This window comes from Microcaecilia unicolor, chromosome 1 (genome assembly GCF_901765095.1).
Source record: "Microcaecilia unicolor chromosome 1, aMicUni1.1, whole genome shotgun sequence".
Taxonomy (NCBI): Eukaryota; Metazoa; Chordata; class Amphibia; order Gymnophiona; family Siphonopidae; genus Microcaecilia; species Microcaecilia unicolor.
The window spans coordinates 444,395,147-444,421,193 of NC_044031.1; the positions used below are offsets into that span (position 1 = coordinate 444,395,147).

General features: G+C 42.4%; 1 protein-coding gene across 1 annotated transcript in view; it reads right to left on the bottom strand.

Moving 5' to 3' along the window:
- RTTN (rotatin) overlaps positions 1-26,047 on the bottom strand; it is a 478,682-nt gene that overhangs the window by 57,586 nt on the left and 395,049 nt on the right. The window contains exons 43-45 of the mRNA XM_030212687.1: positions 17,236-17,310; positions 8,497-8,623; positions 974-1,176 (exon numbers count right to left, since the gene is read on the bottom strand). Of these exons, the coding sequence (XP_030068547.1) occupies positions 974-1,176; positions 8,497-8,623; positions 17,236-17,310 (405 nt within the window). The remainder of the gene's footprint in view (positions 1-973; positions 1,177-8,496; positions 8,624-17,235; positions 17,311-26,047) is intronic.

The following is a 26,047-nucleotide window of genomic DNA, read 5'->3' on the forward strand; positions in this document are numbered from 1 at the left end:
CATCTGCAGAAGCCTCGAACACTTAATAGTTTATATTTACATCTTTTTATTAAAGTATAAAAAGGAACAATATGCTGTGCAACTGTTGTGTATAAATTACAAACAGAAAGCAATAACAACAACTAGCAGCTATAATAACCCTCCCACCACCACCACCCTCTACCCTTCCAACCCCAACAATAGCTGACTTCTACTACCCCAAGGACTCCTAATCCACCTTGTTAAATTGTCCAGCGGTACAAAATACAACCCGTTCTGTATGCCTTAGAGGGCAGAAATATGCCCTATGAAGCACTGTTATGATTTTTTAATCTGTGGATACATAAGAAATCATCAACAATCTCAGGGTTCAGTCTAGCTCTCCTGTCTTCCACAGTCCCTCCTGCAAAGATGTGTGCTGGTGGCAGAATGTACAAGATCTCCCATGCAAATTTTGCTAGCTGTGGCCAACATGTTTACTTGTTTTTCCAAAAAATAAAAATGTTGTGGTCTGTATCAAACAAACATAAATAACAGTCCAGTTAATTAAAAGGCTTCAAAGTAGAAAGTGACATGTGGACAATTAAGGGCTCTGTTCCCATCCCCGCCCCATCCCCACCCCATCAGCTCTGTCCCAGTCCCCATGCCATTCTCTACTCTAGATGAAAGAAAATTGATCGTAAAATAAGCAATTTGCCAATGTTACCTCAGCTACTAATAGTCCATAAGATTGGTGGGATAAAACAAATACTGTAACAGACTTGCAAGGTACCTTCTGCCTCCCTTATGTGCATGAAAAACACAACTGAATTTGTGTTTCAGGTGGCCAGAAAGTAATATTTAATGAACAAAAAGCCTTAAAAACTTCTGCCAATTCTGCTTTTGATTCTACATTACATATTGTATACATTTCATATCACAAATGGACATACACTGGGATTTTTATCAAGACTAATCTTCTGTTAGTTGCAGTGTGAAGATATAGATTACTTACCTTTTGAATCACACCTTTGCAGTCATGAGCAATAGCAAGATTTGAAAGAAGAGCAAAAGTTATCTGCTGAATGGGGCTGTTCTCACAGACTGATTGGGAAGCTAGTTTCACAAGGCTATGCATCAGAGAGTTATTAGCAAGGCTCCTCTGAGATGACTGCACAAGACTGGGTCCAGCATTTGCCCAACAAAGAGAACAAGCAGCTTTAAAAACAAACAAACAAACAAAAAACAAGTCAGATTTAGGTATTTTGCGAAAAATGTTGTTCACCAGCTACACATGTAAGCCATTTTGATCAAAGCAGCAACATTGTCAAAACTGAATTTGTGGAGGGTCCTAAGGTTAAGACGGTATACACCAGGCATAGAGGTCTGAGCTGCCATGCTACTTACAGGGTGAGGCAAAAAAAAAAAAAAAAAAAAAAAAAAGATGGTAACCTTCTAGAGTTTTTTTTTTTTGCTGTTTTCTCAGCAACTGCTTGGAATTTCAATGTGAAATTTTACAGAGTAGAATGAGATTATCATTCAACACAGTGAAGTAAACAGATGTTTGAGCATGACTACTCAGTGATTTTCAGGTATTCAAAAATATTTCCACTGTAAAACTACCATTATATCATTATATGAAAAAAAAACAAATCAACACTGAATACCACCTTACTGTTAATGATAGCACAGCGAAGTAGACATTTGTAAACAAATTTACTGGACCTAAACCCCTTGGATAACATGTCTAGGGAGCAATGTTCAAGGCCTATCACAAGCGCCACCCAAAGCCGCAAACAATTGCCAAACTCAAGGAAGTGATGCAGATGATCTGGGACAGCCTGCCATAGGGGCTGATCGACAAGGCTGCTAAGAACTTCCCAAAGCAACTGAAAGCTTGTATTAAAGCTGGGGCTGTACACTTTGAACATTCACAGTACTGCAAAAATCTGACACGTTGTTAATTGTATCGTTTGAATGATGTTAGTTTACTGTTTTAGCTCGAATGCTTTTAACACACAAAAATCACTAGGTAGTAACACTAAAATGTCAGTAACATCAACATAGCTTAAGATAAATGTTGTTAAATAGTAATACATACTATATAAGTACGTAAAATTTCTCTGCAAAAAACTGTAGGGGTTACTTTTTTTTTTTTGCCTCACTCTGTATACTATTATCAACAAATAATGATTTAGGTGCACCAGCTTTTATGCATGCTGAGTGACACTTCAAATATTTTTTAAAGCTATTTTTACAGAGAGGTCATAGTATAAACAATAATTTCAAGCACTTACCAATGCTAAACCACACAAACAAGGAAACAATTCAGTTATATTTAAAGATGATTCCAGGTGCATTGTCCCACAAATTAATTTAAACCTAACCATATAAAAATCTGCTACAAAGACAGACATCACCCATACCACAGCCTGCAAAATGTTATAAGACCCCCATCTGATGTAATGGCAAATTATTATAACTTAAGCAGATATAACAAGTGGCTTCTCAATCTATACTAAAAGGGATAAACAACTTTGAAGACTTCCTTTCTTGTTATACTTATTGCAGTTTATAAAATCCACATGAAGAAACGTATAGAAAGAACCTATGAACATGAGATCCAATCATGTAAGAAAACAAATATTTTTATATATCCCCTTTCTAGAACACAGGGCCCATGAAGCTGTGAGATAACTAGCTTTCTGAAAATCTAGATACACTACGTCAACTGGCTCACCTTTATCCACATGTTTATTCATTCATGCCTTCAGACAAAATGGAGCAACTCGGTGAGGAATATTTATTTATGAACAACATGCAAACCTAAATGACATACCTCAAGAAATCACGCTATTGATTATTGCTGGCTCTGCTTTCTAAATATTCAGTGCTTTATGAATATTCAGAAAACAGGAAAGTTCTATAAAGGGTTAATTACTTACTATGTTGCAATAGGCTTGCCTACATAAAACAAGTTCATGGATAGAACACTGGAACGTAGCGATACATAGCGCCAACTTGCCAGACTTGACTATCCAGCTTATTTTCGAACGAGAGGGGCAGCCATCTTCCGACACAAATCGGGAGATGGCCAGCCTTCTCCTAAAGCCGGCCAAATCGGTATAATCGAAAGCCGATTTTGGCTGGCTTCAACTGCTTTCTGTCGCAGAGCCGGCCAAAGTTCAAGGGGACGTGTTGGAAATGTACCAAAGGCGGGACGGGGGCATGGTTAAGAGATGGCTGGCCTTGGCCGATAATGGAAAAAAGAAGGCCGGCCCTGACGAGCATTTGGCCGACTTTACTTGGTCCCTTTTTATTCACAACCAAGACTCGAAACGGTGCCCGAACTGACCAGATGACCACCGGAGGGAATCGGGGATGATCTCCCCTTACTCCCCCAGTGGTCACCAACCCCCTCCCACCCCTCCCCCCAAAAAATTAATAAACATTTTTTTGCCGGCCTCTATGCCAGCCTCAAATGTCATAACCAGCTCCATGACAGCATTATGCAGGTCCCTGAAGCAGTTTTTAGTGGGTGCAGGGCACTTCAGGCAGGCGGATCCAGGTCCATCCCCCCCTACCTGTTACACTTGTAGTGGTAAATGGGAGCCCTCCAAAACCCACCCGAAACCCACTGTACCCACATGTAGGTGCTCCCTGTTACCCTTTAAGGGCTATGGTAGTGGTGTACAGTTGTGGGTAGTGGGTTTGGGGGGGAGCTCAGCACCCAAGGTAAGGGAGCTATGCACCTGGGATCAATTTGTGAAGTCCACTGCAGTGCCCCCCAGGTTGCCCGGTTGGTGTCCTGGCATGTGAGGGGGACCACTGCACTACAAATGCTGGCTCCTCCCATGACCAAATGGCTTGGACTTCGCCGGGTTTGAGATGACCGGCATTAGTTTCCATTATTGGCGAAAACCAATGCCGGCCATCTCTAACGCCGGCAATCTCTAAAGGTAGCCCAAATGTTGAGATTTGGCCGGCCCCAACCGTATTATCGAAATGAAAGATGGCCGGCCATCTTGTTTCGATAATACAGTCGGGTATGCCGCTTGACGGGGCATCATTAGAGATGGCCGCCCTTATAGATGGCCGGCCCCGTTCGATTATGCCCCTCTATGTGTACAAACTGGGCAATTAAAGGATTGGAAAACACACAGACTGGAGGCAGCTTGAACGAGACCTGACAGAGTGGTTAGCAGACTAACTACCAACCGGAGGACAGCAGACTAGGAGCTGTAACAAGACTACTAAGGCAAGATGGGAGCTCCTGTGTGGCTGCTATGTTGGTTTAGCTGTAGCACTGTAAAGGCTGTCAGAGGTATAGGAGGACATGCATACACAAGATCTGTTACCCCTCTCCCAAACAAATGGAGGTGTCTACTGCTAGTCTGCCTTCTGGTCTCCTCTTGGAGATAAAGAATATTTTCTAGTTCAGGGCTACTGCAAATAGATCTATTTCAGGTAGATATTACGTAAGGAAGACCCTGTTTGCTGCATCCGAGACAAAAAACCATTTGTAGGACTCTAGACAGCAACTGAGCCAGGATGGGTTTTTTCATGCCAGACAAGTGACTCTTAAGAATGTCTTGTGAAAGATGACCCATTTCACACTTTGGAATTTGAAAGCAACCAAGACAGGGAATCACTGAACTCCTTCATGTCACAGATGCACTCCAGAAGTATCCGGGTGGCTTGAAGCCATAAAGATGTTCATGTGCATAAGGCTCGTCTTATGGGGAAATATACCAGTTACTTGAACTGTTGATGCCATTAGATCCAGTACTTTCATTATGAATCAAGATGTTTGTTACCTCTGAATGATCCTTTCCACAATGACAATATCATTAACTCTGTTGACTGGGAGACAGGCCATAGGCAATTAAGAAATCAAAATAAATAAACCAAATAGTCCAAGTCATTTTTAGCACAGCCCCAGCGAATTCCACTTGAAGTCTTGAGTTGGAGTTGGGAAAACGGATAAAATCTGTGAGCCTTTCCTGAAGTATTCTTCTGTATGCCTGTGTGTTTGCAGGCATCAATAACTATGGCACAGGTTCCTGATCTCTTTTTAGCACATTGGTACATCATGTGAACCAGATGATGTTCATACTCTTCATCTAAGTTAAGTGATGGAAGGCAGATGCATCTTTTAGTTTTGTAAAACTTTCTATTTGCTCTTGGAGGTTAGATTTGAGGAGCTAGATCTCATCTCATCACCAAGAATGATTCTAAATTTATTTTTACAGCCATAAATCACCCTGAACAACATCTTTGCACATATATGCATCTCTTGTCATGACCTTGCTCGATATATTCGTAGCAAACCTTGGGGTCCTTTTAGCAAGCTGCGAGAAAAAGGGCCCTGCGCTGTCAGTGGGGGCCAATTTTCCTGTGCGCCATGGGAAGCACATTTTATGATGGAAAGTTGTATGAAGAAAATTTTCTGCAAAAGCTTGACAAGGCGACCTGGGACATGATTTCACTGAAAATAAAAACAAAGGACTGACAAAATTAAATAAAATCTAGTTAACAGCAGAAAAGCTAGCTACAAGAAACCACAGGGAAAGTTTTGGCAAAAGAGGCAGGGTTAAAAAGAAAAAGGAGTTATCAAAAATTGCTGAGAGACTACAAGAAAAAGTACTATCAAATAAGCAATGCAAATAAAGAGAAAGATGGGGCTGCTGCCTTTCCAGAGACCTCTAGAGGTTTCTATCCATTCAATACTGGTGATATTGCCATTTGGGTGAATCTGCTTTTTTAAAAAAAATTATATAAATGAATTACTTCAAGGTAAATAAGTGACATGTTATCTTTGGCTTGCTTAGAATTGTCTTTGTATCCTTGGCTATAAGTGTATAGGCAGGCTTCCATAGTGCACATACTTTTAGCTTAGTTAAAATATAGTGTGCCTGTGGGTGTGTTTAGGCTGGGGATGAAACAGGTTGCATACAAGTGATGTTCTAATGCATACACATTACTTTATCCTCATCGGCTATCTGACACAATAGCACATTGAAAGTACATGGCCATTTGTAGAGTGCATACCTTGCAGTTACTAATCCTCAAAGATAAACTATGTGCAGAGTTACCCTTTGAAAATCTGCTGCAACATAAATGGGCTAAGGCTAACTTTCTATGTTGCAAACATGGGCTATTCAAAACTTCCTGCTATAATTGTCCTATACTTTGGTAAAAGTATTTTCAAATTTATATTTCAATATTCATGGAAAGGTTACCATATAATTTTCTTAGAATGTGAGAACAGTAGGCAAATCTAACATACATATTACTGCAAATAAGAACCTTCACGTAGTTATTGTGATAGTTATGTTTATTTATTTATTTTTGTTACATTTGTACCCCGCGCTTTCCCACTCATGGCAGGCTCAATGCGGCTTACATGGGGCAATGGAGGGTTAAGTGACTTGCCCAGAGTCACAAGGAGCTGCCTGTGCCTGAAGTGGGAATCGAACTCAGTTCCTCAGTTCCCCAGGACCAAAGTCCACCACCCTAACCACTAGGCCACTCCTCCACTCTTACTGAGATGATCTCAGTAATCTTATATCACCATGCAAAAGGTAGTAGACTCAGGACAACTATAGCATCATGGACTTTGCAACTCAACAACCTGTGTGTGCCCGATAATTTCAAGAAGGCAAAAAACATACAATGCTAAACTTCAGGACATACAATTACAGTACAAGAAAACTTATCTGTTTGAACTGTATTATCACTCTCGTTTCAGGAATATTTTGGAGATGGAGAATCCTTTAACAATGCCGTACACTTATTGGTGTATTGAGGCAATTTAAAATTGGGAGATAAACAGCTACATTTACAGTGGTGGAAATAAGTATTTGATCCCTTGCTGATTTTGTAAGTTTGCCCACTGACAAAGACATGAGCAGCCCATAATTGAAGGGTAGGTTATTGGTAACAGTGAGAGATAGCACATCACAAATTAAATCCGGAAAATCACATTGTGGAAAGTATATGAATTTATTTGCATTCTGCAGAGGGAAATAAGTATTTAATCCCTCTGGCAAACAAGACCTAATACTTGGTGGCAAAACCCTTGTTGGCAAGCACAGCGGTCAGACGTCTTCTGTAGTTGATGATGAGGTTTGCACACATGTCAGGAGGAATTTTGGTCCACTCCTCTTTGCAGATCATCTCTAAATCATTAAGAGTTATGGGCTGTCGCTTGGCAACTCGCAGCTTCAACTTCCTCCATAAGTTTTCAATGGGATTAAGGTCTGGTGACTGGCTAGGCCACTCCATGACCCTAATGTGCTTCTTCCTGAGCCACTCCTTTGTTGCCTTGGCTGTATGTTTTGGGTCATTGTCGTGCTGGAAGACCCAGCCACGACCCATTTTTAAGGCCCTGGCGGAGGGAAGGAGGTTGTCACTCAGAATTGTACGGTACATGGCCCCATCCATTCTCCCATTGATGCGGTGAAGTAGTCCTGTGCCCTTAGCAGAGAAACACCCCCAAAACATAACATTTCCACCTCCATGCTTGACAGTGGGGACGGTGTTCTTTGGGTCATAGGCAGCATTTCTCTTCCTCCAAACACGGCGAGTTGAGTTCATGCCAAAGAGCTCAATTTTTGTCTCATCTGACCACAGCACCTTCTCCCAATCACTCTCGGCATCATCCAGGTGTTCACTGGCAAACTTCAGACGGGCCGTCACATGTGCCTTCCGGAGCAGGGGGACCTTGCGGGCACTGCAGGATTGCAATCCGTTATGTCGTAATGTGTTACCAATGGTTTTCGTGGTGACAGTGGTCCCAGCTGCCTTGAGATCATTGACAAGTTCCCCCCTTGTAGTTGTAGGCTGATTTCTAACCTTCCTCATGATCAAGGATACCCCACGAGGTGAGATTTTGTGTGGAGCCCCAGATCTTTGTCGATTGACAGTCATTTTGTACTTCTTCCATTTTCTTACTATGGCACCAACAGTTGTCTCCTTCTCGCCCAGCGTCTTACTGATGGTTTTGTAGCCCATTCCAGCCTTGTGCAGGTGTATGATCTTGTCCCTGACATCCTTAGACAGCTCCTTGCTCTTGGCCATTTTGTAGAGGTTAGAGTCTGACTGATTCACTGAGTCTGTGGACAGGTGTCTTTCATACAGGTGACCATTGCCGACAGCTGTCTGTCATGCAGGTAACGAGTTGATTTGGAGCATCTACCTGGTCTGTAGGGGCCAGATCTCTTACTGGTTGGTGGGGGATCAAATACTTATTTCCCTCTGCAGAATGCAAATAAATTCATATACTTTCCACAATGTGATTTTCCGGATTTAATTTGTGATGTGCTATCTCTCACTGTTACCAATAACCTACCCTTCAATTATGGGCTGCTCATGTCTTTGTCAGTGGGCAAACTTACAAAATCAGCAAGGGATCAAATACTTATTTCCACCACTGTATATACTACTATTGCAGTCAAACTAATCTCTTTTATTTATATTAGACTGGGAAATGTTTCAATATTACAAGAACATTAAGTTATCAAATATGTTTTTTACCTGCTGGAAAACCTGCAGTGTATACACAAAGCAACTGCAGTGCAGCCTGCATTAGCACATCATCCATCAAAAGCCATGGCCATAGAGAATGCAAGACTGGAACAAGATGAACCTCAAGTGCCACAGCCTATCAGAGAAAACAGGAAACACGTGGACTGATATCAGAACTATGAGGCAATCACAATATATCATTCAGAATATTTTATAAATATTTATAATCAGTACAATGGTAGATCTATTTGGATGATTCTTCAGGGTGCAATAATCAAATGTGCTATACTGGTGCAAGTAATGCAAGCACCACTAGTTCTTTTTATCCATATGACTTGTACAAATAATCAAAGCAAAACCACGGGTAGAGTTTTGTTGGAATTTTGTCTGAAGTACAATATTTTTGTGTGGGCAAAAAAAATTCAAGGGAAAGAATGAGAATATAGCTGAAAACGCTATCCACACAAAATTTTTTTCTCTCCCGAAATAAATATAGGAACACTTCCAGCACGAATAATGAATATAGTTTCTTTCACCTAAACCGAGACACCTTTTCAAAAAGTCGATCTACACAGATAAGGTGAAATTAGGCCTTACCTGCTAATTTTCTTTCCTCTAGATCCTCCAGACCGTTCAAGACGCTTAGGTTATGCACTCCAACCAGCAGAGGGAGACTGAGAACACTAAAACTTCTTATACAAGCAGCCTGTGCAGACCTTCTACTAACCAGTAAAACAGTAACAAAGTAGAGGAACAAAACTCCTCCACCTAAACAAAACCACTGAATCCACACTCAGATCTCCTCCCCTTAAGATGGGGGAATTCAACTGCAGATGGGCACAAATGGTACCACAAACTGCCCTTAGTAAAGCTCCAGGACCCAAATCACAGGAGCTACTAGAAATATCAGCAACTGAAGTCTAAAGAAAATATCATACTGAACTGTCCGATACACTGGGTGGGCTCTTGAATGGTCTGGAGGATCTAGAGGAATGAAAATTAGCAGGTAAGTCCTAATTTCATCTTCCTCAGCAATCCTCCAGACCGTTCAAGACGCTTGGGACATACCAAAGCAGTAAACACATCTAAGGGTGGGACCTGCGAAGCCCAGAGGACAGGACTGCAGCTCCAAAACTGGCATCCTCCCTTGCCTGTACATCCACTCTGTAATGTTTGACAAAAGAATGCAGGGAGGACCACACCGCCACTCTACAAATGTCCACCAGTGGAACAAAACTACTCGCTGCCCAAGAAGCCGCCATCCCCCTAGTGGAATGTGCCTTGAGCCCCACCGGCACTGTATGGCCATGCAATATGTAAGCCGAAGAGATGGCATCCTTCAACCACCGAGCTATAGATGCCTTAGAAGCAGCCGCTCCCTTCTTGGGCCCCCCATGAAGGTCAAATAACCTATCCGAAGACTTGAATTCCTCCGACCTGCGCAAGTAAACCTTCAACACTGCACACATCCAATTTCGCCAAACAACACTGAGAAGCACCCCCCGTCCGGTCCCCCAAGACCGGCAACGAAATCACCTGATTGACATGAAAGGAGGATACCACCTTAGGCAAAAACGAAGGCACTGGACACAGCAAAACCTTTTCCTTAGAAAACCACAGAAACGGAGGCCTACATGAAAGAGCCTGAAGTTCCGATATCCAGGGAGCCGACGATATGGCTACCAAAAAGACCACCTTCATAGTAAGGTCTTTTATCGAACAAGACTCCAAGGGCTCAAAAGGAGAACCTGCCAAAGAGTCAAGAATGATATTAAGATCCCACTGTGGAACTACTGGCCGCTGAGAAGGACGAAGCAACTTCACCCCCCTCAAGAAACGGACCACATCCGGGGAAGACGCAACCGACCTGCCCTGCACCTTACCCCGAAAACACGCCAAAGCAGCCAGCTGCACCTTCAAAGATGACAATGAAAGGCCCTTCTCAAAACCATCCTGCAAGAAATCTAAAATGCACGACACAGAAGCTGTCGAAGGGACACACGCCCAGTCCCCACACCAATCTTCAAATATGCGCCACACACGCACACAGGTCAAAAACGTCGAACGTTTGCGAGACTGCAGCATTGTCTGAATCACCTGAGGGGAAAACCCTTTCCTTCTCAACCGTTCCCTCTCAAGGGCCACACCGTAAGATAGAACCGATCCGGATCCGGATTGACAATTGGACCCTGACACAACAGCACCGAGCCCCCCAGCCGCAGAGGCTCGCCTTCTAATAAGCGCGTCAGATCCCCGAACCATGGCCGACGAGGCCAATTCACAGCCACCAACAACAACAGACCCGCATGACCTTCTACCCTCTGTAGGACTCGACCTATCAAAGACCACGGGGGAAACACATACAGCAATACCCGCTGAGGCCACGGAAGGACCAACGCATCGATCCCTTCCGCTCGCGGATCCCCATGCCGACTGAAATACCGAGGAACCTGAGCATTCTGTGCCGATGCCATGAGATCCACTACTGGCATTCCCCACTTTAAAACTATCTGGTCGAACACCGACCGGTGCAGAGACCATTCTCCGGGGTCCAACATGTGTCTGCTTAGAAAATCTTTGTTCACGTTGTCCACCCCAGCCATGTGCGCTGCCAAATCTGCATTAGATGCCTTTCCACCCAACTCATGAGCAGAGCTGTCTCGATTGCCAACTGCGGACTCTTTGTACCGCCCTGCTGGTTGACATACGCTACCACTGTCGCGTTGTCGGACATGACTTACCGCCTTTCCGACCACACTTGAGCGAAACGCCAACAGAGCTAGCCGAATCACCCTCGTCTCCAACCGGTTGATAGACCACTGAGCTTCCTCCGTCGACCACCGCCCCTGTGCGGACCGACCAAGACACTGAGCTCCCCAGCCCAGCAGACTGGCATCCGTTACCAGAATCACCCACTGAGGAGGTTCCAACGCCATGCCCTTTTTCAGATGAGCCGAGCACAGCCACCACTGGAGACTGCGCCGAGGAGCCCCCCTCAATGGCAACCACAACTCCAAACTGTGTACCTGAGGAGACCACCTGGACAACAGAGCCGCCTGAAGCTGACGCATATGCGCCCTGGCCCATGGTACTACCTCTATTGTCGCTGCCATGAGGCCCAGAACCCGAAGGTACATTCAAACCGCCGGACTCTGAACGGACATTAACAGCCGGACCTGCTGATAAAGAGAGGCGATCCGAGAATCCGGCAGAAAAACACGACCCACTGCCGTGTCGAACCGCACTCCCAAGTACTCCAGACTCTGCGATGGGATCAACTGACTTTTGACTACATTCACTACCCATCCGAGCGATTCCAGAAACGCGACAACCTGAGCCGTCGCCGCCACACTGAGAGCTCGAGACTTCACCCGGATCAACCAGTCGTCCAGATATGGATGCACCAGAATTCCCTGCCTCTGCAAAGCCGCTGCTACCACCACCATTATCTTGGAGAAGGTGCGTGGAGCCGTTGCCAGACCAAAAGGCAGAACACAGAACTGAAAGTGCCTCCCTAAAACAGCAAAACGAAGGAAACGCTGATGGGCCTCTCGAATCGGCACATGCAGATACACTTCTGTGAGATCCAGTGACGTGAGAAATTCTCCCTGACGAACAGTCACTATGATCGAGCACAGAGTCTCCATGTGGAAAGATGGCACCTTGAGTGCCCCATTGACCCTTTTGAGATCTAAAATGGGTCAAAACTGGTCCTCCTTCTTCGGCACCACAAAGTAAATGGAATAACAACCCATTCCCAGCTCGTGCCAAGGAACGGGTACCACAGCTCCCAACTGGATTAAGCGACCCAGTGTCTCTTGAATAGTCTTTAACTTGACTCGAGAGTGACAAGGAGAGGAAAGAAACAGATCCGGCAGCGGGTGCTCGAACTCAAGCGCATAACCGTCGCGAACGACCTCCAGCACCCACTGATCTGAAGTAATTTGGGTCCACCCCTGATAAAACAGACGAAGTCGTGCCCCGACCTTCACCAGAGGCTGGACCCGCACACCTTCATAAGGAGGACTTATTACCATTTCCGGCACCTCCGGAGGAGTCCCGACCTCCTCAACGACCCCCTCGAAAGGACTGCGTCCGCTGGAAAAACTGGCTTTTAGAAGGAGACACAAATCTGCTCGGCCTATACTGCCTCGCGTCCTTAAACCGACCTCTAGCCGAACCACCTTGACTAGCTGTCTTAGGCCGTAACTCCGACAACCATGAGACCTTGGTATCCCCAAGACAACTCATCAGTTTATCCAAGTCCTCTCCAAACAACATAGAACCTTTGAAAGGTAGAGAACACAACTTTGCTTTAGAGGCTGCATCTGCCACCCAGTCCCTAAGCCAAAGAGCCCTGCGAGCCATCACCGCCAGAGCCATATTCTTAGCCGAAGCCCTTAGCAAATCATAAAGGGTGTCTGCCAAAAACAAAGACCCCATCTCCAATTTGGCCAGGTCCTGAACCAAACCAGTCCTATCTAACGCAGGCTTATCCAAGAGCTTCTCCGCCCAATGGAAACAAGCTCTGGCTACCAAACCCCCACACAAAGAGGCTTTCAAGGCCAAAGCCGACAAATCAAAGCTGTGCTTCAGAAAGGACTCTAGCTTCCTATCCTCAGGATCCTGTAAGGCTGTACCACCATCCACCGGAATGGCCGTAGCCTTAGTAACCGCCGTAACCACCGCATCCACAGTAGGTGGTCTCAGCAGGGCCAAATCTTCCGGAGGTAAGGGATACAGCCGCACCACAGCCCTAGACACCTTACAAGCAGCCTCCGGCACAGACCATTCCTGAAAAACCATGTCCCTAATGTCTGAATTCATGGGAAAGGAACGGGAGGCTCTCCGAATCCCCTTAACCAAGGGATCTACCTGGGGTCCCTCCGCAGAGGGAGTGGCCGCTGGAGCAAACTTCAAAGTAGAGATCACCTGATCAATGAGCGCTAACAACTCCTCCTTATGAAAAATGCGAACCACTGAAAAATCTTCCCCAGGCCTTAGCCCATCCTGATCCTCAGACACATCTAAGAGATCCTCCTCTCCTGGGTCACTCCAAACGTCGGGCCCAGGCAGAGAAAGTATCTCCATAGGCTCCGAAATATCCACCCGTGGGCGCTTAACTCCCACTGAGCTAGCAGCCTCCGGGGAACAAACAGCCTGAGAGGGCCAGCTCTCCAGGCATTATACAGAGACCAAACAAACTCAGGGGGGAAGTCAGACCCCCCCCCCGACGCTGCTGAAGCCCCAACAACACTTCCCGCAGTCTCCACAACAGACCCCCCTCGCTCCCAAGGCGGCACGTCCATCGCGTGATCCGCGGCTAAATTAGGTGCGCTTCCCGCCACACATGGGTCCCCCGGTGCCGGTACGGAATGCGCGGCCAAAAGGGCGCTTCCCACCAAAAATGGCTCCGTCGAGGCCGACCCGGGATGCGCAGACAAAATGGCTGCGTTGCCCGCCAAAACCAGCCCCGCCGTTGCCGGGCCGGAATGTGCGGTCAAATCGCCACCCAACACCTCCGCCAACTCAGGGGAAAGCACGGGGGGCAAGAGCGCTGACAACGAAGGCTCCCTGCAAAATCTACATTGGCCACCTTTCACTTCAACGCCGCGCTTCGCACAAAACCGACACCTCGCCGGCTTAGACATAATGGCTGCGAACACAATAAAAACAAACAGTTGCTTTGTGCTCTGACAGACTAATAGGCAAAACCGCCTAAGGCAAGAACACCCTTTAAGACGTTTTATCTCTGGACTACCACAAGAATGGCCAAAATAGCCGCCTTTTAAAAATGTTTATTTATTTATTTATTTTTTAAAACCTCGTTGCTGATGCCTAAACGCCTCAAGGGTACAGAACGAGGTCTGTAGCCGAGGTCAAGCAGTCCTCCAGAGGAAGAGTACAGGGGGAGGGACCCGGCCACCCGGGTGTGACACCCCACAGGGAATAAGATGCCCCTTAGGACTTACACCCTGTAATAGAGATCCAAGTGTGGGTTCTCTAACATTTACAACCCAACCTAGAAACCCCAAACGGGCCTACCAGACTGAGTACACTGCACAGGCTGCACACATCTACCCTCTGCTGAGACTGAGAAAATACTGGTTAGTAGAAGGTCTGCACAGGCTACTTGTATAAGAAGTTTTAGTGTTCTCAGTCTCCCTCTGCTGGTAGGAGTGCATAACCCAAGTGTCTTGAATGGTCTGGAGGATTGCTGAGGAAACAATCATTTACTTTGTCTAGGAACTTTACCTACCTAGCATGCCCTGATATTAAATGTATCCAGTCAATACTGTGGTAATTAAAATTATTTATTATTAATTTGTTACCTAATTTGTTAGCTTCCCTAATTTCTGCTAACATTTCAACAGTTTGTCTGTTCATTCTGGTAAGCTGGACAATGATATACCCCATCACTATTTTTTTCCCTTTACATATGCAATTTTTATTAATAAGAATGACAAAATATATTTTGCTTTCTATAGAACTTTTTATTTTCATTTTTATTACATTCCAAGCAAAACGAAAAATCCATCATGTTCTTATACCAGTCTACCCAGAAGTCCTGGTCCCACTGCGATGACACCCTTTCTCTTCAAAGGATTTGCTAAAGTGTCAGTAGCTTAAAGCTTTTCAGGAATGAACCTTACTTTCACAAGCACCACAGGATTGTCTGTGAAGGCACTGAAAAAGGGCTCATGCCATCATGATGTAACAGCCATCAATCTGGGATTGAGAAATCAAACCTTGAGCCATACAGATGTGAGTATGGCCATTGACTGCATTGTTTTTCTTCATAAGGACTCAGTAGCAGGGGAGAAAACATGGTGCAAATGAGATGGAAGCTTAGCTCCCCAAAGGGGGAGAAAACCAAATTACACTGCAAAACAAAATCAAAAAGGGAGATGGTGAGGGGGGTGAAAAGCACTGTACACTAGGAGAAACCTGTCAACAGCAGCGACCAGATGGCAGTAGCAACAGGTCCTCTTGGGGGAATTCTGTGCCACTGTGCATTGCACACTTTGGGTAGGATTCCTCTACTGTAAAGAATTCTGCACAGGGATCAAGAAACAGCACATATTACCATATACAGAACCTCCTGCCAAGGGAAACTCAGTTTGTTGCCTTTTCCTACTTCTACTCCTCCCCCAGGAACGTAATCAGCACAAGAGGAGGAACAGGAACATAAAAACATAAGAACAGACAGACCGATGATCCACCTAGCCCAGTATTCTGCTTCCAACAGTGGCCAATCCAGGACACAAGTACCTGGCATAATCTCAAACAGTAGCAAAATTCCATGCTACTGATCCCAAGGACAAGCAGTAGCTGAATCCTCCTCCTCTGCTGCCCAGGGAACGCTGCCAAAATTTAACTGTGGGGCTGAACAGTTAAAGCAAGTGAGCAATGATGTTTAGCACAGTGTCAAAAATTAGTTGCTATAATTTGGATCTGACTAGAACACATTAGCTATGATATCAAATGATATCACCAGACAACACAAATTAATAATGTGTACTATAATTTGTGAGAGCATTTCAAATATGGTCATTTCCAAAAATACCCCAGGACAGTAGTTACCTGGCTTTTTGGTAACAAGTTTAATTGATACAGGAAGGTTATGACTACTTGCAAGTTTAGGTGAGAGAGGGGGAAATCCTATCCAAAGCTTGCAATGCACAGTGGCACAGGAGTGCCTGTTGCTACTGCTGTCTGGTCTCTGCTGTCCACAGTTTTCTCCTAGTATGCTTTATCTTGTGCATTATAGCTTTAATTTCCATGATATGAACAGAATGCGCTGCCGTGCAAATTAAAAACGATCTATGAATTAGATAACTTCCGAGTTTTACTGAAAACTCATCTCTTTAATAAGGCATACAACAATGATCAATAAATATAAACTCCTATACGTACATCCAAAACCGCCTCTACTATGTCAACCTGCCAAAACACTACCATGTTTTTTTCACTATCATGGTACCCAAGATCCTTTAGCTACTACTAAATGTATATTTTCTTATATAATTCTTATATACTTCTTAAATATTTCTTAATATGTTTGCTTGTTAAATTACTATCATGTTTTATCATTATCATGCTACCCAAAATCCTTCAGTTAACATTAAATGTATACTTTTTCATGTATTTCTGTTACTCATGATGTATTGTAAGCCACATTGAGCCTGCAAAGAGGTGGGAAAATGCAACAAATATCATTTCAGTATACTCCTTCTGGTAAGGCTCTATTAATCAGCTAGCACACTTTTATTTTTCTTTTCTGCACCTGGCCCAAGGTAGCCCTATAAAGCAGTGGGAAATAGCAATTACTATTATGGAAAAATTTATGTTAGTAATTTAATTTTTTTTCTTTCTTTAGCTATGAAGGAAGTCTCATCAGTTTTTATTATGTTGTGAAGTAACTTACAAAACAAGCTAGTCCTCTTAATGCTTCCCGTTAAAACTCTTCTCTGATTATATCACTTTTTCTCTCTTGGATGCAAGAATATTAGCCTGCCATCAAAGCTTTCCCATTTCCACAGTTAGCAGTATTATAAAAGCGATATTCAGTGCCAAGTGAAAAGGAATGCCTGTTATGAAACACACTGATACATAACATTAACACTAATGTTTACTTTTGGCCCTCTGAAGCTGGAATTTCAAAGCCAGGTAGTCATGTCTATTCTTCATTGTTTCTCAATTGTTTGGTGCTTGAATCAACAGTGCTAAGTTATTATGACAACTTACTTTACATTCTTCATTTTGATAGAGACAGTTTCTCAGAAGATGAAAAACCACCTTAAGTTCTCGGATGAGACTCTCCTGTTTAGGTACAAAATGTTATAAAAAGAGATGAATATGTAACCACATTCACTATTTATATATGAAACACATCTCTTACACTGGCTATAATTTAAGGTAGAGTTGCAGAGATGCATAAAATGTTGATAAGCTAACCATTTCTCTGGAAGCTGATCCAACACAGAAAACTATTTCTGTTCTCTAGAATGAAGAAACTAAGATACTTAGATGCTCATTTTCAAAGCACATAGACTTCCAAATTACATAGGTTAAAATGGGGCTCATTTTCAAAAGAGAAACACGTCCAAAAAGTGGCATAAATCTCCAATTTTTAAACGTTTTTCTATGAAATCTGTCAGAAGTGTGCACAAATCACAAGGGTGTGTGTTAGGGGGGTGTTAAGGGCGGAATCTATACATTAAAATATGTCCCTGTTCTCTAATGTGTGTAAGTAAAACTATGAGAAACATCAAATGCACATAATAGAACATCGGAGTAATATAAGAACTAATGTCACTACTCTATTAGTTCAACACTGTGTTGATTTTTCTCACTCTTTTTCAGATCTGAGATTTTTTTTTGTTTACCAAGTATTGGAAACATCATAATGAGGAGGTGACATTGATACCCTCCTTCTACAGAAATAACATTGTATTTTTGAGATGGATACTGTTATAACCAGCAGGTTTAAACATAGATACTGACATGTCCATTTTTCTCTGAGTTATCGGCCAATTGTTTTAATTACTTTCTCCCGCCACTCATCATTTATGACATATATTCTTTTTTTATCATTTTTTGGTCCATGAAACTTATGTAGATCATTCATTTGATTATGATTTTTTGATGTGGCATTATGTAAGCTTAGTATCATAGCCACTGATCTGAAATGGATTTTTTTTCTGTTTGAAATCTGAATATATATGTTTTTTATTTAACAAATATACCTTCTTTCTGTATTATAGTTTACATGTGATGTACCATTCACCAGTCTATATACTATATGTATCATTTTTGTAATATGGTGGTTTATTTTATTTTATGAAAAATATTTTATTGTAGTTTCAAATATTAATATAAATAAAATTTATAAAATATGAATTACATAAGTGTCAAGTTTGTGAGAATATAAGAAAATAAAGCACAAAAAACAAGCATGAGTAATAAGAATTAATCTAAGGACAAAAGTATAGTAGGTTCAAAAGTGGATTGTTGCTGACCTTGTAAATTATAAGTTAGAAATATATATATATGTATATATATATATTTTTTTTTCTATATATATATAATGTTTTCCATTTTAATAATTTCCTAGAGTTTGGGAATGTATGATTTCAAATGTTGGATTCATAGTTCTTATATGAAAATAACCCAATTCCACCACATTTGGTAAGAGAGAGATGAATTATCCTTCCAATGTTTTATGATAATTTTAATGGCAATAGAGATTAGAAAGGCAAATAAAAGTTTATCTGAATCATCAGATATTTCAGGCATGATGAAAGACTTCCAAATGATGATTTGGAGGGAAATATTAGTAACTAAATTAAATATTTCTGAAACTTTATCCCATATGTCTGACCATAAAATGTGGAGATTGCCACACTCATATAACATATGGGAAATTGTACCTGTTGATTTGCAGCAAGACCAACATAGGTCAGAAGAGGTTTGACCACTAGCTTTGGCTTTCCTGGGGGTCCAGAGTGAGCGATGATAAATGAAATATAAGGATTGGGTGATTGAAGCAGACATTGAAACTCTAGGACCTAAGGTCCAAAAGGTTTGCCATGTTTTGTCTGAAAGATGAGCATTCAAATCTTTTTCCAAAACTTGTTGAGTTCCCAGGCTGAAGTTTCTTTTATGTAGTTGGAAGGTCTTGTAGATGATGGAAGCACAATGAGAACAGTGGATAATCTTTCTGATGAAAATATCCAGTGGACATTCATTATTGAAGGATGCATAATTTTTGAGGAGTTACTACTACTACTAATGATTTCTACAGCGCTACTAGATGTACGCAGGGCTGTACACATTATATGAAGATACTTTCTCTGTCCTCAAAATCTAAGTTTTTGTACCTGGGGCAATCGAGGGTTAAATGACTTGCCCAAGATCACAAGAAGCTGCAGTGGGAATCGAACCCAGGTTGCCAGGATCAAAGCCCACTGTATTAACCATTAGGTTACTCCTCTACTCCATTAGGCCACTCCTCCACTCCGAGTTGTTTCAAAGTATGGTCTATTTGTAGAAAGTGGAGAAATTCAGAGTCAGGAAGGTTGAATTCAGCTTGGAGTTGGGAGAAAGTTTTACATTCTGCAATTATTAACAATTGATCTATGTACCAAATGTGGTGAGATCTGTCAGGTTCTCAGGTTCAGAGCCTGCGGGGCCGGGCTCTGGAGCAAACATGAGCCCTTGGGCTGCTGACGAGGACCGACAGCAGCAGGCAAAACCCACCAACCAATTCTGGGCAAGCACACCGGCACCGGCAGGGACTGCAGGCACCGCCCAGCGAGCCGGAACACACGGACTGGAATCCCCCGGACTGGAGGACACAGGACTGGAACACTGGACTGGAATCCCCCGGACTGGAGAACACAGGACTGGAACACTGGACTGCAGCACACTGGACTGGTCCGTACAGCTTCACCTGCACTTAGCCACTGCCTCCCAAGGGTTGAGCCCCTGGGTTCGAGTGGCCGGCAGGACTTACCGGATATCGGATGGCACAGGGACCAGGACTAGAACAAGCTGAAGCAGGAGTGCTCCAGGTACTCAACTAACTGAAGTGCTCCTAAATCTTAAACTGACAAACCTAAGCCCTATCCTACCAGGGGTGCTCCTAAGCCCTGCTCAACAAAGGGACTTCCTAAGCCCTAAACTAAGAGAGCAGGGAACTAAACACAAAGCTAACACAGGTGCTAGTAAGCACCAAGCTACAAGCAGTGCTCTACAACTCTAAACTAACTAAGGTGCTCCTATGCACCAAACAACCAGAAGTGCTCCTAGCACTACAAAGGGACACCGGTGAGCCACAAGGGAAAAACAAGGAAGAAAAAACACAAAAACTAGCAAAGGTGTTTCCTAAACACCAAGCTACAGCTGTGCCCCACAGCACTAAACTAACCAAGCACTAAACCTACAGAAGTGCTAGTAACAGAAACTAACAGGGGAGCCATAAGGAAACAAGCAGGGAAGCTAAACATGAATCAAAGTGCACACTGCACTAACACTAACCTGGACCTTTAGCAAAAGCAAGCAGGGAAACTAGACACAAAGTCAGAAGTGCACACTGCACCACCCTACCTCAAGCAAACGCTGCAAAGGCCCTGAAGGGAAGAACACCACTTCCTTATCAAGGCCCTCCCTGATGATGTCACACTCCCTAGACCCAGGCAGACAGCACACTGAAACCCAGAGGCCCAACCCACACCAATGCAGCACCGTGAAGCACTTGAAGCCAGTACACCCAAAGAGAGGTAGAGCTCAGTCCACACACACAGCTGTAGTAAAGTGAAACAATTAGAGTCATGCTGCTGGAAGCTGCCAGCATAGAGAGAGAGAGAGCTAGCTCAGAAAGGACAGACAAAAGAAACAGAAGCCAGCTAAGAAGCTGACCACCAGGAAAAAGGTAAGTTTGAGAGGGGTTCTGACCACTTTCATAACAGTGAGACTGCCAAAGCAACCAATTAATTGGTGATTCAGCAATTAATATTTTTGAATTGTTCCAAATTAGAGTTCTACAATACATTGGAATTCTTTTCTAATACACCATTTAAAGACTGAAATGAGGTAAGAGTAACCCTAATAACCAAAGGGACTTTCAAGAAAGTAGGGGACATGTGTGCTAAAACATTTAGTGGAATGTTAGGTGAGAGAGTTGTCTCTAATATTAACCATGTAGATGAAGAAAAGGAGATAGTGGTATTGAAACATTGACTGCCTGATTTAACTTAAAGGCTGAGTGAGGGATATACGAGGAGGCTTTTGTTTCCAGAGAAAGTCTGATAAAATTTTGTCTATTTGTTTAAAGAAATAAGGTGGTAGTGAGAGCGGTAGAATGCTTAATAGATAATTAACCCTGGGAGCCAGGGTCATTTTAATTGTTTCAAGTATGCCCCACCAACTGAGAGAGGAGACCAATGTGAAAGTGAAGATTTTATGGATTGAAGTAAAATGTCAATATTTTTATGAATAGTTTCACTGATTGTACGGCAGAATAGTAAACCTAAATATTTAACATGGGAGTGTTGAATTTTAAAAGGGAAATTAACTAAATCTTGGATATTGATGTCATTATGAATGGGTAAGCATTCTGTCTTTTCCCAATTAATTTTGTATCCTGAAATGTGAGAAAATGAATCAATGGTTGAAAGCAAATGAACTATGGATGGGATGGTAATATAAAGCATGAGATTGTCAGCATATAGGGACAATCTGATTTCATTATCTTTCAAATTGAAACCTTTTATATTGCTATTAGATCTGAGGGCTACAGCTAATGGTTTAACTGCAAAATTGAAAAGGAGAGGGGAAAGTGGGCAGCCCTGTCTTGTGCCCCTAGATACAGAGAAAGGGTCAGAGAGTAGGTTGTTAACGTAAATCATAGCTGAAGGATTTAAGTATAGGACTGATCATGTTAATGAATAAAGGACTAAAACTAAACCAATGAAGGGTTTCAAATAAATATGGCCATTCTACTCTGTCGAAGGCTTTCTCTTCATCTAAAGCCAAAGCTACTAGTTGATGTACATATTTTTCATGAGTAGATAAAATATTATAGAACAGTCGAGCATTACCAGTGGTAGCATGTTTTGGTATAAAACCGTTTTGGTCTGGGTGTATTATACTGTGAAGTACTTTAACAAGCCTGGAAGCCAAAACTTTAGCAAATATTTTGGTTTAGGTTTACCAAAGAAATTGGCTTGTAGTTATAAACAGAAGTAGGGTCTCTTCCTGGTTTAGGTATAACAATAATTTGGGCCAGAGGAAAAGTACAATTACCTTGCTATGCTAATATCAATTCAGAAAATAAGGTTTGTAAAAGTGGGGATATGAAAACATCTGTAGTATTCAGTACTAAAGCCATCAGGCCCAGGTGCTTTGTTAATTAGTAGTGCTTTTATTGCAACTTGAATTTCAGAGATAGTTATTGGGGATTCTAAATATTTGGCCTGAGAATCATTGATTGTAGGGTGTGGAAGAGAAGCTAGGACGTTTTTAATGTCTTGAGTAGTGGAAGAAGATTCTGAAGAGTATAAGTGTTTATAGAATTGTTGAAAATGTTTTAAGATTTCAGAATCTTTTACTATGGGGGTGTTAATGATTAGGGTCTTTAAGGGATGAAAACCTAAATTAAAGCCTCTTACCTTTGAGGTAATTTGCAAAGAGACATCCAGTCTTATTTTGTTCAGAGTAGTATCTAGCTCCTATGTTGACTATTTGATGATAAGACAATTTTACTGAATATGGAGTTATATTCATTGTGGAGTTTACTAAGTTCCTGAAAAATTTTATTAGTAGGTGATTTTGGAAAAAGAAGTTCTAAGGATCTAATCTCTAATTCAAGTGAATTCATTTTTTGCTTTCTGTTGTTTGTGCCAGGAGGTCATATAACTAATAATAGACTCTCTGATGAAAGTTTTGAGGGCATCCCATCAGGAAGCTAAAGAGGTATCATCATTTTTGTTGAATGGAGTATATTCAATAATATTTTTTAACCATTTCTAAGAATTCTGAGTCATTAATGAATGTTGGATCAAATCTCCATTGTGGCCTGGGCTTTGGGGTTTCAGACAGAATGAATTGGAGTTGGATAGGTGTGTGGTCTGAGATCACTGTTGGCAATACAATGTAACTGGAGACTAATTGGAGGAGAGGGTTGGAGATTATGAAAAAATCAATTTGTGAGTATGTATTATGCGGTATATAGTAAAATGTGTAGTCAAGTATGGAACAGTCTCTAAATATCAGATACATTTATTTTATTTGTTGCATTTGTATCCCACATTTTCCTACTTCTTTGCAGGCTGAATGTGGCTTACAATACATCATGAGTAACAGAAATACATGAAAAAGTATACATTCAGTGTTAACTGAAGGATTTTGGGTAGCATGATAATGATAAAACATGATAGTAATTTAACAAGCAAACATATTAAGAAATATTTAAGAAGTATTTAAGAATTATATAAGAAAATATACATTTAGTAGTAGCTAAAGGATCTTGGGTACCATGATAGTGAAAAAAACATGGTAGTGTTTTGGCAGGTTGACATAGTAGAGGCAGTTTTGGATGCACGTATAGGAGTTTATATTTATTGATCACTAGTAAAAAAGGCCCGTTTCCGAAACCAATGAAACGGGCGCTAGCATGTGTTTTTTTTTTTGTGTGTGTGTGTATGTGTCACAGAGTTATTTTTTTTGTGTGTGTGTGAGGGTGCGGTGTGTGTGCAGGTTATTGATGATGGAGGTGGTGCGTCGGTGTGCGGTTGTTTCGTTAGTTTGGCAGCCAGTCTCCAGCGATTCCTAGGCAGGGAAGGAGTACTCCTCCCCCTTCCTTGGTCGCTGTTTGCTGCTGGCTGGGTCATGGGTAATCCTTCCAGCTGGGCCGCAGCTTGTCCTGTTCGCCCACGTCCCAGATGGTGACGGGCATGTTGTTTTCCGGCTCCTCTGACTCCATGTCAAGCGATCCCAAATATAGTCTGTGCTATAGGCCTTCTGGCACTCTTCAGTACTGGCATTAGGCATTTAAAAATTTCTCCCCCCCCCTCCCCTGGTCTATTTTTGCACATACCCACAGCAGGAATATTCTTCTCTCGTTCCAGCGGTGGTTCTGTGCTCTCCGTGCTGCACAGATAATGAGCCATTCTGCTGGGGAATGCTCCTCCCTTATTGTCACGTAGTTTCCTCTGATTGGTCCGTCTTACGTTGCCTAGTGTTGCCTGGGAACGGTGTTGTGATGGTCCTTTGTGTTTCAGAATGTTGAGGGTGTTTTTTCTGATTGGTCCGTCATGCGAGGGCGGGGCAGAGAGACATGGTCAGTGTTCTGGCTTCACCACCATGAATCCATGAACCCTTCAGTGAGTGACTGAGTGACTTCAGAACGTTGTCTTCAGAACGTTGAGGGTGAGTTTTATTATAGTAGATTATTGTATGCCTTATTAAAGAGATGAGTCTTCAGTAAAACTCGGAAGTTATCTAATTCATACATCATTTTTAATTTGCGCGGCAGCGCATTCCAGAATTGTGTGCTCAGGTAGGAAAAGGTTGACGCGTGTGTTAGTTTGTATTTGAGACCTTTACAATTTGGGAAATGAAGATTGAGGAATGTGCGGGATGATTTTTTAGCATTCCTGGGTGGTAGGTCTATCAGGTCTGATATGTAGGCTGGTGCGTCTCCATGAATGATTTTATGAACTAGGGTGCATACTTTGAACGTAATACGTTCTTTAAGTGGAAGCCAGTGCATCTTTTTTCGTAGGTTTAGCGCTTTCGTATTTTGTTTTACCGAATATGAGTCTAGCTGCAGTGAAGTTGTATGAGCTGTCTGAAGTTTCCTGAGAGCAGACATGAGATTAACAACTATTTGTCTACTTTTGGAAGCAGGAGCCAGACAACGAGATTTTCTGTCTAGAATCGGACTTAAAGTGAGATTAAAGTCGCCTCCAGTTATTATAGGTGTATCAAGCAAATTGGAGAAGAATAATCATAATTTCAGAAAAGAAGGTCAGGTTATCGTTATTGGGAGCATAGATGTTGCAAAAAAGAAAAGGGGAGTTGAACAATGTGGAAAGCAGACATATCTATATCCCATCTGTATCTGTTTTAGTAGATTTAATCTGTAAAGGAAGTGAATTTTTGCAGAATATGGAAGTGCCATTTTTTTTGTGCAAGGCTGGGGAAGCAGCTGAAAGAATGTAGTTTTTTGTGTTTAAGAAGATGTGTGTGATTGGAATTTAGGTGTGTTTCCTAAAAAAAAAGATGATAGCTGGGGAGAATTTAGGGGCCCTTTTACGAAGCCGTGGTAGGCTCTACGTGAGTGCAGCGTGCGCCCAAATGAGACTATAGCCAGGCCAGCGAGTCCCCCTGGTGGTAATTTCAGATTTGGTGCGCATCCATAACACCTGAATGAATTATTTATTTCCTCCAACACATGCCAACCGGTCACCGCGCATGTAGCACATGAGCCCTTACCGCTAGATCAATGGGTGGCGTTAAGGGCTCAGGCCAGTTTTAGGCGCATGCTGGTTTCAGTTTTACCGTATGCCCTTTTCCCATCACATACATCACATAATACGTGCGCTTACACTGCCTCAGGCCACTTTTTACCGCGGCTTAGTAAAAAGGCCCCTTAGTAACGTAGCATCAAAATTTCTGTCTCTTGAAAGGATTATTTAGTTCTTTAATATTATGGGAAATATTTAAAGGATGTTGAGACAGTATGATTGGATAGGAAGAGTAATGGATGCAAAGTAGAGCATCCCAAGGAAATTAAAAATGAAAATGCAAGTTGAACATGTACTTTCTAAATGTAAATTCTATGTCACCCAATAAAATAGTATTATGTAGAATACTAGTATGGTTAACTACAAAATTGTAAACATCTTCTCTTGACTATGACCATTTCCCAAGGGAATTATTCTACAAGCTAGAATCTCTAATTCAGCAGAAGTAAAAGAATCCAATAAGGAAATGTTAAAACTGGAATTATACAAAATTCCCAAACCTCCTCCTTTTTTTCAATCTACCAGGA